This window comes from Filicampus tigris, chromosome 6 (assembly GCF_054856515.1).
Source record: "Filicampus tigris isolate MCC_2025a chromosome 6, RoL_Ftig_1.0, whole genome shotgun sequence".
Taxonomy (NCBI): Eukaryota; Metazoa; Chordata; class Actinopteri; order Syngnathiformes; family Syngnathidae; genus Filicampus; species Filicampus tigris.
Window position 1 is genome coordinate 27,620,897 of NC_141222.1, and position 12,006 is coordinate 27,632,902.

Genomic DNA, 12,006 nt, shown 5'->3' on the forward strand with positions numbered 1-12,006 from the left:
TGAAGAAAGTTACAAAATTATGAGGTACATATTTGTAAAATATTATTAAATGAGAATATAATTTGCGAAAAATTTGAATTTTATAACAACAACGTTATAATTATACACACAAAATTGTAATTTCACACAGACAAAATGTTACCAAAAATTGTTTTTTAAATCTGTACGAGACGAAAAAAATTCCAACAAAATTGAAAGCTGAAAACAGAACTCTCCTCCAGTTCAACTCCGGTTCAATCCCGACCAAGTCTTTTTTTTTTTTTTAATTGCACATTGTGGCCTTCCAGCTCCTTCGTGCTGAGATTCAGCTTTTTCCTAGAAGAGTGCTGACGCGGCCGTCACTTCCCAAAGTGGAAGATGAAAAAAGTGTTCCGTGCTCATGAAAAGCAACAAATGGAGAGAAAAGGGGGAGCTTCTCTGGCAAATAGACGATTTTCCGAAGCATCAGCGTCCGACCACCCGCCCGCGCGTTTGACATTCACATTTTCGCATCTCTGCCCGTGGCTATTTTTGCTCAGGTGAGCTTGTTGAGTCACTGGAGCATCACAGCTCATGACACCAAAAACATGGAGAAAACAAAAGAACAAATGAAATGAGTTGGGTTAAAACAAGACTCAAGACGGCGTCGACAGGGACATAAAGCGATGTCTTTTCGCCACGTCTCGACTCGGTGCGACTTTGTCCTGGTGAGAGCACAAGCGATATCTTGGTCTTTTGAGCCGCTGCCAGTAAAGCGGAAGGAAGCTCAGAAGGGATTTTTCAGTGTCTGCTTCCAAACTACGGCATGACCTCCCACAGCACATTACAGTAGAAAGGGCCCTTACTTTGTGCTGCATTTTTTTTTTTAAAAACCCGCCTGAAACCCATTTTTTTTATTTCTTGGTTTTCAACACAACATCAGGGCTGTCTACACTCAATACTATTAGAATCGATTAGTCTGTCGGTTATTCCATCGATTCATCAGATAAAATTGTATTTTGCATTCAAGTGTTATGAAAAACCTTATTTGTGCTGATTAGATTTTATTAACCAATTATTGTTGTTTATTCTGTATTGTTTAGTGATGGAAAAAAATAAAACAATCAAACAACAATCAAGCAATATCACACAAGAGAGAGACTGATGTTGTACTCACCAAACTTTTTGAAGCTGATTCAATTACTAGCTCGGTCATTGTTTCCCAAAGTAAAAGCAAATGTTTGCAAATGTCTTATTTTGATTAAACATGAGAGGCTGAACTCAATAAACAAGGGCCCTAAACGGTTACTCAATTTCTAGAATTGTTTTCGATTAATTTGATAGTCGATTAGTGGACGATTCGATTAATTTTGATGAGACTCTGTCCTTGTTTTGGTTTCGAATTTCTTTTTATCTTTATTATTGTATTATTGTTTTGAAATGATGTTATGTTCCATTGTCTACTGTCTTATGTTCAATTTTTGTTTAGGTACAGTAGATATTGAATCGACTTGTCGACTTTAGGAATCTGAAATGACGGTTATAGCTTAAAGACACCAATGGACGATCACGTGTTGGCATTGTCAACACGGACGCCTCACTAAAATCTACAGGTGAAGGGTTTGCCGTTCCACAATGCTGGTGTGGAGCAGGGCCAAAAGCAAGACTCGGTAATCCTCGAGAGCGAGCGTCCGGATACGCGAGGTACGGTGTCACGTCTTCTTCAGAGCAAGTGTTAAATATTAAAAGCCACTGCAAATGGCCCCTACCGATGTGGGACATCCCAGGCAGGGCACACGTACGTGGTGCCCCTCCTCCCCCCGTAAACATTCTCAAAGATGCGCCGGATGGCGAGGGGGTTGGTGGGTCAGATGGGGGGTGGGCGGGCGGCATCGGCGTCCCACGACACGGCAGAAACGACGGGCATGTTTAATTCACAACCTTCCATTTCCACGTCGTCGCGCGCTGGTGCGACACGCCGTGTGACCCGCAACCCCCCCACCGGCAGCGGCAGAAGAGCGCGGCGAAACATTCTCCTTATTTCCCAAAGCGACCCCCGCATGTAATGGAAGTACAACATTCCCGACTAATCTCGCCGTCTCCCGTGGCCTTTCTCCATGTTCATTCCGTGACAACAGCAGACCCAATTCACACAAATTAGCCTTACACGAAATGACGAGCAGGCAGAAAAGCGGTTGTCATCTTATTTGTTTTTCTTTAACTCTACCGAAGTACGTATGAAGAGTAAATTTTTTAAAAAATGACACAACAACAAATAGTGATTGATACTGAATGCACAAAATAAATATTGCTACAAAATGTTCATTTTTAAAATGTCCTAAAAATAACCTTACGGCTGTTTTCAACTGTTAAAGAATAGTCCAACATTGAATGCAAAAAAAACTAAAAAATTGCCGCAAAATTTGAAAAATAGCCAAAAATGCGTATTCCTTTAAAAGTATTATTATCATTGTTGTTATTATTACTCAAAAAGTCCACAATTGAATGCAGAAACAGATAATCCCACAACTATATATGTATACATACACATATGTATAGCATAACAAAACATAATTCTGACCCAAAAAATTCTCATTTTTAAAAACAAAAATCTATCAGAAAAAAGAATTACAGCTTTCTGAAATTAAATGGGCATTTTTAAAATGACACCAAATTTGAAATTTTTAACTGGAAAAAAAAAGCACTTTACAACAATAACCATCAAAGTCAGACATTGATTGCACAAAAAGTATTGCGAAACATTTTTCAATTTTATATTTCCAACGTAAAAAAAAACTCTTTCTTGCGAAAACAAAAATCTGGCATTGATCGAGTAAAAATAAGGAGGGCCATGAATTTGGATTTTGAAAAAAAAGTTTGAAAACAAATGATCTTATAAATCCCCCAAAATTGACAGCTTTTACAAATGTTCAAATACATATTTCTTTGCAAATAAAATCAAAATCTAATATTGAATGCACAGCAACTGTTACAAAATGCTCATTTTCGCAGCTCAAGGTTTTGTGCAACTCTGCAGGATTTTTCTTGACCTTGTTGCCGTCCTCTTTCTACTTGTGATCCAAAATGACAAGTGGCACTTTGACTTGAACCGGCAGTCGAGTTTACATTTTAGAAGCACATTTCCATTTTCCTAACACCAAAAGCGTTTGGCACTTGCACCGCCCACACGCACCTACACTACAGAGCATACATCCATTATTTTACCACCAAGTTCTCTTCTTCTATGTTTTTTTTTTTTCCTTTTCCCTGCTGTCTGCATGTTCTTGGCAGCATCTGCGGCCTTCTGCTTCTCTATCCACAACTTGACTGAACGCTCGAGCACGACGCTTCCCGTCTATTCACTTTGCTCCGTTCCGACGTCATCTGCGGCGCGCAGCAATAAAGTATAATATTGTTTTTGTTTTTTTTTTGGTTTGGTTTGGTTTCATGTGACCTGATCGCGAGTCCACTGGGGGGTTGCTTTGGTTTCTGCCTGGCAGATTATAGGAGCGATTGAAACATTTGAAGTATTACAGGCTTTATTGCTTATTGTCTAAGTGCTAAGCGGATTTGAATAGTAAATTAGCCAGCTAATGAGCTTTAAACAAACCTCTGCCGTTAGCGTCCCTCCCGCGGCGTCATGGACGGATGCTTTTATTTTTTTGGGGCGGGTGGGTAAGGACGGAACCGCTTTAAAAGGACGAGGACGGAAGGGCTCGGAGGACGATCATTTTTATGAATATATATATATATACCGTATGCATATACATATCTATACATATATGCTGTCAAACGATAACAAATTTTATACTAATTAATCGCAACATTTTCCATAATTAGTCGCGATTAATCATATTTTCACGAAGCTTGGAACCGTTATTTACTTGAGTAAAATCTTGGAATTAATTTGGACAAAAAATAAAAGTATATTTCGATTCAAAGACTGGTCTAATGGCTTTCTTTGATCCTTGAATACGATTGTAAAATACATTGTAAAATGACTGTAAAATACAACAGTTGAACGATACACCACAGACGTACAACATAATATGGTATTTGAATTTGGCTGTGCAAAGTGTGCAAATTATTTTGGATTTCTACAATGAGCCTTTTTTTCAGTAAAACTACGTAAAAGTCCGTCTTTGCGACAGTGACTCTCCGCCAAGTTTGGCTGCAGAGTGAGCAGGGGTCAGCTGCTACAGGAAGTCAATAAAACGGAGTTAACTGAGTTCTTTTTTTTTTAGTGCGTTATGAAATTTAAATTAATCTCCATAGGTAATGTTTTAATTTTGACAGCTTTCAGTGACGTCATTCACCCTGATTGTCAATAGCGTCAATCGCCGTATGCGATGCGTATTCCACTGAAGTGCAAGTAAAAGAGCATTTGTTGCCCACAGAGAGATTACAGCAAAGAAATTACTATACCAGACGTTTGTTTTCAAGAAAAACAATGCAGGGTTTTTTTCTTTTTTTTTTTTTTTTTTTGGTGAAAGGTAAACAGCGCGGCGCTAATTAGCCTTCGAGCGCCGTGACAAGGAACATTATCTCTTGCGGTCCGCCATCGACATCCAGTTGAAGCTCATTGAGCCTGCAATACTCCCGCAGTGATTTACTGCCCGTCTGGTGGGCGGCCAATCCCTGCTGTTTCGTTACAGGTTTGGAGAAAGATATCGGAGGTGTTCAATAGCTCGTTAAATGGCACGTCGGCCTCTGCGCATTGCGCAATTTATTCATTTTCCCCGTCATTATTTACCCGACGGAGTGTTTAAAAGCCGCTGACCTTCACATGGCCAACCTGTGGCAGCACACTCCCTCGACGTCCTATCGCTGATCTTAAGAAGGATGCAATTTAAAAGGCCAAGTTCATGTTGGTTAAAAAAAAAAAAAAAAAAGAAAAAACATTTTGTTGGGTTTTGGCCTTTTATGCACGTTTTTAACTCAATCAAAAGTGACCTTTTCGAAAGAAGGAAATTCAGCCCCCGAAGACAGACAAAGACATGTCTATCAGGAGTAGACCCACAAAAAAAAAAAAGTCTCAAAAAGCGACGACCAAGAAGTCAGCCGTTTTGTTGTGAAGCACCGCAGAACTGGACCTCTCTGAATTTTGGGGAAAATTCTGCCTCCCAAGACAGTATAACTTCGAAACTTGAAATTTGATATGCATGTCTAGCATTAGAAGACCCACAAAAAAGTGTGAAAAGCTATGCCGAAAACAGACAGGAAGTTGGCCGTTTTGTTTCAAAGCGTCAAAACAATTCGACTTCGGAGCACCTCAAAATGTTTTGATAATCCAAAACCCGTTAAGCCAGTTTAATTTGGCCACAAGGAATTTGGGGGGCATAATAAGGCCCACAAAATATCCCAAAACGGCATGCCCAAAAGGATGTAATTCATTTTGACTTGCAACAAACTTTCTGGCTTGGTTTTGTTGTCCAGAATCTTCAAAAGATTCAGGGCTGAATCCCTGAAGGCAGTTGGACTTAGCAAAATCAAATTTGGCGTGCATGTTTATCATAACTAAACCCAAAATATATACAAGTCTGCCTTTTTGTTTTTGCCAAGAATTCAGTCCCGAAGGCAGTTTCACTTAGGGATATGAATTTTGGTAAGCGTGTCTGTCATGAGTAGACCCACAAAAAAAGAGAAAGAAAAATGAAAAAGGCATGCCTGAAAGAGACAGAAAATCTGTCATTTTGCTTCAAAGCAGAATGTTGGGCTCATTTTGGTGATTTCCAAGGGTCCACGAAAATGAACTTGTTTTGGAGAGAAAGCCCAACCCTGTCTTCAAAACCTTGTCCGAAACCCTAACTTGAAATGTTAACGCAAATTTCAAACCTTAACCCTGGCTTGAAACTCCACTTTGAAACCTAACCTAAGGTTGAATCCCAACTTTAAAGCCCCATTTCTGACCCCTGAGGCTCATTTTGCACGTATTCCATTGAGCAGACGGTGTAATTTTCAAATACAGCCTCGCCCTTTTCCAGATTTAAGCGCTAACCTTTCTTAGTGCCACACTCCATTTAACAGCCGCCCTTCAACGAAGTTCCTTCACACTCATCAAGCAGCCGTGCCGCTCACTCACCTTGTCGGCCATGATCATGGAGGAGCCCCCGTGCACGCCCAACACAGGAAGTTGGGTCTGGACGGACAGGAAGTCGAGAATCTGAGCGATGGCCTCCTGGTCGGTGCCGTCGGCGAACACGATGCCGTGGAGGCGAGAGCGTGATAGCATCTCGCATACCTTCAAAAACAGAATGTCCATTACGGTGAACCCCGTTGAAATTGTTTCACCCCTTGAATCAAACTTAAACGTGAAAGTACAGGCAGTCTTTGTTTTGGGGGGGTAAACTCATTTTTCTGCTGTGTACTCTGTGCAAAGTCCCTCTCACCTGCGTGATGACAGACTTGGGGTCGGTCTGGTTGATCCTTAAGGGCACCACCGATACGTCCAGGGCGTCGTCGGGGCTGCGCGGCGGACGCAGCTCCTGGTCCGGGACCAGTCGGGTCTGGCCCATCACCACGCCCACGCTGAGCCCCGGAGGCTTCTGGGACGCGGCCGGCGACGCCCAGTGCGAGAGGAGGAACAGCGCCCACAACACCGCAGACATCGTACCCTGAACACGCAAAGAACACAACACCAAAGCATATGGGTCATTGGGTTCATTTCATTGGATCAAGAACGACATAAGACATTTTAAATAATAATAATAATACACTGAAATGTCGCTGGATTTTTACGCATTCATAGTAAAGGCAATCCTTATCGACAGCGCAAATGCTGGTGGCCGATTTTCATCCATACGTCACTCGGAAAACGCGCCATTTATCGACCAGTCGGCTATTGTGTGAAAGCAAAATGGCTGCCTCTGGTGCATTTCAACAACCTGATGAGGCTCCCTCCAGTGACATTAATGGTCAAGATTGAGCGACACAAAATACCCAAAATAAAAGGAACTCTGCAGACACCGAGATCGGACTTTTAGATCCGAATCAGGTGAATGGCGTAGGAATGACAACACTTTGCCCATGTGATCGCACTTTGGAAAGGGGCAAAAGTAATGGGACGAGCTCCGCCGCTTCATGTCCGTCCATACATGGCCGCCGACGGAACTGCTTCCCTTGTATTTAGTGAGGATGTTGTTGGAATGTTTTGTAGGTCTGGAGTCCATAAGCCCAATTAGCAATTTACAAAACAACTACTTACTCAATGCGTGTTGGTTTGATCTTTCAAGAAGGTATCCACTCTAAAATAAAGACTCACACCAGTCGATTGAATTTTCTCGGCAGTTTTCTTTACCATCTCTGAAGTTCAGGAATCATACAATAATCAGATCCGGGCAGCTTTTCCGGGCTTGAAAACCTCATTTAAAAACCACGGCTTGAAACCCCAATTTTGAAACCCTAACCTCTGCTTCAAAACTTCATTTCACTTCATCCAAACCCATCTTGAAACCTTGATTCCAAACCCTAACCTTAAGCTTGAAACCCTCATTTGAAACACTAAGCCCATCTTGAAAACTTCATTTGATGGACATCTTCATTTGAAGCCCTGACCCCGTCTTGAAAGCCGGACTTTGTGTTGATTGCATTGCGGCGGCGGGAAACATTTGGCGTGGGCATCGACATCCGCCTGTGGCCGAGAGGGCGAAAAAGCCCTCCTCTTTCCCGTTTGCCGCAAACCCTTGGACGCGGTTTCCGCTCGGCCCCAAAAACGTGTTTGGAGCGGCAGATGCGCGGAGTCGTAAAGGCGCCGTGAAAAGGCCCGTGGGCTCAACGAGAGCTAATGAAAGCGCCGCGAGAACGCCGCGTTGCATCTCGGCCAATTTCCGACAACGCCGCCATCCGGACAAGCCTGAGAAGAAAACCTGGAGGGGAAATGGTGAACCTATGAGCTTCTTCTTTTTTTTTTTTTTTTTTCCTGCTAACGACCTCAAACAACAGCTTCGTGGTCTGGTTCCATCGTTGCAATCTGTCTTTCCGGCCGGCTTCGCACACGTTTGTGATCCGTGTCATCTCACAATCAGGCCAGCGAATGAGTCAAGCACCCGGTCCTGACGGATGCTCGCCCAGCCCGCCCGGCCCGCCCGGCCCGCCCGCCCGCAGACGAGCCCCGTGGACTTCGCACCACTTAGCGTCGGTCGCAAAAGCACACACCGCTACGCTGGCGTCTCGGATAATTAGCGTCAACTTCAGCCGGCGGCTCAAGATTGCGCGAGCTTTTCCCCTGGAGTTAGGGTCCCGGCTAATGGAAATAGGACTTGCCAACCCTACTTTGATAAACCGGAAACCATAAGTCTGTCTGAAAACCCTATTTTGACACCCAAAATTTGGAAGACCAAACTTGAAAGCCAATACCCTGGCTTGAAAGCCCAAATCTGTTTTGAGAGCCTAACTTGAAACCCTAAGCCTGCATTTAAAAAAACTGAAAATACAACTTGTATTTTTTGGGGCTAAAACAGTCATTTAAGTCGGAAAAAATTTTTACATTCATGTTAGTCAATGTTAGTGAGCAAATCAAAGCAAGCAAGTTGTTTGCTTTCAAAACAATTTGCTGAGTTGTTTTTACTTCAAAATTAAAGTTGGGTTCTGCAAATTCTAGAGGTGTGCATCTCTCCACAAAAGACGATTCGATGCGGTTTTCGATATGTTAGGTGCGAAACGATTCCAAGATGGTTCAATTTGAAAGCGGAACGATTTGGTCCGGTTCGACTCGGTGAGATTACGATTCGATTCAATGTGGCTCACTTCGTGAGCGTATGATCCAATGACTATGATATGATTCAGTTCGATTTAATGTGCTCGCACCTTTTAAATCAAAAAACGGTTTTCCGGTTCAAACCGGTTTTTGTTACACCCCTAGTAAATTCTTATTTCTTTGTTGTGAAATGCGGTAGAGCCAATTTTCACGACACCAGAACTTCAGATATTTTGCTGAATTGCCCAATTTGAAATGGTATCAATGTGTTGCCCTGACATTTTGAGTGCACCTCACTTTGTTATTTACGTGTGGCTTGAAACTCGAAATGCTCCTTTGAAACCCTATTCCTGTTTCGAAACCCTAATCCTGTCTTGAACGTCTATTTTGAAACCCTAACTTTGACACGCTACGTCCGTCTTGAAACCCAAATGTAAAACTCTTGACGTGAATTGAATCCCTCCCGACTGTCTTGAAAAGCAACTCTGATAGCCTAAACATGTTTTGAAACCCTAACTCCTTCTTGAAACCCGAACCCCGGCTTGATTGAGTCTCAAATGGGTTCATACAAGTGGTCTACTCAGTCGCACAGAGTAATGGAAATGAATTCCTTCCGCCGTATGCTCTGCTGCGGCGTGTTTGCGATCATTCAAATGCGTTTGTCTTAAGAGTACAAAGTTGCCTCCCGGCGCTGAATTAGCGGCCGACCAAATTTGGCGAGGACGACGCTTGGTCAAAAACGCCGGGAGACGGGAGACGAGATTAGCGGCAACGGCAACAGCTGAAGCGGGAAGAAATCAGACGACATGATTGCTCAGCGTAAGCCAAACCCCGGGCTTTATTTTTCCCCCCGCCGCGCACGAGCGCATTTTTGGGTTCAGCGGCGTTAGCCTTAACTTAGCGCGCCGGCTGCAACGTATGAGTCCAAAATGTCATTATTTCATTTGCGGCCACTCGAGCGCTTTCATTTGGCCATGAATACCAAATAGGGAGCGTGGTTGCCCCCGCCCTGAAAAAATAAACAAATAAATAAATATAAATGTTCAGTGAGAGTCTTGCCCTTTCAAAACTTTCTTTGTGCATCATACTCAAGACACTGCTGCTACTGCATGCTGAAATTCACCCATGGCTGGTGCTCCCACTGCAGGAAAAAAAGAATGAATATAGGAGAAGTCTATTGAAAGGGAGGCATTTATTTGAACATTTTCATTGAGCAATATCCGACAGACAGCTAACGCTCGCTAATGTCCAAATGTGCAAAACAGTCTATGAACTGACGCAATTACACTTAGCGCCAGTTGTTGTTTTTTTTCTTGTAGGTGTTTATTTGAGGGAGGCATTGTATTTGAGTACTTTTGCAATCTGACAAATGAACCCTTTCATGTCCATGTGGGAACAACAGAACTGAGGTAAGCATCAGCTACAGCCCAGAGGATCAAGATTATGTTCATGTTCATATGTGTGTGTGTATATATATATATATATATATATATATATATATATATATATATATATATATATATATATATATATATATATATATATATATATAGACATATATAATTGATCGCAAAATTCTCCATGATTAATCAAATCCATAGTTAATCGCGATTAATCGTATTTTTCTACTACAATTTTTTTTACCAAGCTCGGAACTGATATTTACTTGAGTAAAATCTTGGAAGTAATGTGGGGGAAAAAAATATTAATACCATTCAAAGACTGTTCTAATAGCTTCCTTTGTCCTTGAATACGATTCTTTTCCCGTAAAATACAACAGTTGAACGATACACCAAAGACGTACAACTAATATGGTATTTGAATTTGGCTTTGCAAAGTGCGCACATTCTTTTGGATTTCTCCGATGAGCCGTCGAGTAACTTTTAAAGTCAAACTTCATAAGTCCGTCTTTGCGACAGTGACTCTCCTCTAAGTTTGGCTGCAAAGTGAGCAGAGGTCAGCTGCTACAGGAAGTCAATAAAACGGAGTTAACTGAGTTATTTTTTTTTGTAGTGCATAAAATTTGAATTCATCTCCATAGTTGATGCTTTAACGTTGGCAGATAATATATAGATAGATGGATAGATCGATCGAAAAACAGACAGACAGATAGTACATAAATATACAGTACATTACAACTACATCATCCGATGTTTTGATTTGATTTGATGTGTTAATACCCCTCCCCCCGAGCTGCCCCTCATTCCAAACGCCGACACTCATCAGATTTATGCGCATATCCGCGCTCACAATCTGCATGAAACGAGCATCGGAATTAGCGGCTAATTGTCAGTAAACAGGAAGTGAAACGCTAGCTAAAATGCATGCGGGGCATCAAGGCCCGAAGAAAGAGATCAGGAAACCTTTTTGGGCACGAGTTCCCTGTTGTAATGCTAATTGAAGGCAGTCCTAGTGACAAAGCCAAAGCAGTGGGATTCATTAAACATATAAGAGCCAGACAGCCATCTTCTTGAGAGAAAGAAAAAAATAAAAAGCCGCAAAGCCACAACTCCCCGGGCTTGTACGGCAAGTGCTGCACTTTTGTCAAAAAAAAAAAAAAAATAAAATAAAAAAAAAAAAAAAGCGGCCCCCGCAGTGGACCGGGCCTCTTCAACGCGATCCTCAATCTTGTCATCTCGGCAGCCAGCGTCGGCTCGTTTTCTTTCTTTCTTTTTTTTTTTTTTTTTTTTTTTTTGCCGCTAAATGCATTTGCATGTCGAAGGCGAGCGCGCACTCCACCGATTGCGTGCGAGGCGCGTCTCGGATGACAGGACAAACTTCCGGGCCGGTTGTTTGATACAGTAAATAGCACGCATGCTATGTTATGTGTTTGCTGAACAACAACAACAACAACAACAACAACAAGTCGATGACATGAGCAAAGTTGGAGGTCTTGTCCTGAATAGTCAGCGGCCAGCGGCTAATGCAAAGCGCAGCAAAGACGCAGCAAAGGTTTGTGCTGGATGGCGATATTAGGGCTGGCAATTCATCGAATTCAAATCGACATCGCAGCGTAGTACGCAGAAAAAAGTGGGAGGCAACTAATTGCATCAATTTAGCAAGTAGTTACAAAAAACATATTCTTTGTGAAAGGCAAGGCAAGGCACTTTATTTATACAGCACATTTCATGCACAAGGCAACTCAACGTGCTTCACACAAGCAAAGGCAACACCTGCAAGCATTTTGTTGTTAACGCGACAGGTAACAACATTTCAAAAGCAAAGTAGAGTCAGCAAAAGCAACCAACAAAACGACATCATTTAAGCACATTAGCAGAAAACGAACTACTTAAAACCACTTAAAATGTGTCAAATATACATTTTCAAGTAAATCCTACTTGGGTTTTTGTTTC

General features: G+C 42.2%; 1 protein-coding gene across 1 annotated transcript in view; it reads right to left on the reverse strand.

Annotated features, from left to right (window-relative positions):
- Window positions 1-12,006, reverse strand: part of grin2ab (glutamate receptor, ionotropic, N-methyl D-aspartate 2A, b) — a 114,712-nt gene that overhangs the window by 82,843 nt on the left and 19,863 nt on the right. Inside the window, exons 3-4 of the mRNA XM_086033418.1 lie at window positions 6,348-6,572; window positions 6,041-6,199 (exon numbers count right to left, since the gene is read on the reverse strand). Coding sequence (XP_085889544.1) covers window positions 6,041-6,199; window positions 6,348-6,572 — 384 coding nt within the window. The remainder of the gene's footprint in view (window positions 1-6,040; window positions 6,200-6,347; window positions 6,573-12,006) is intronic.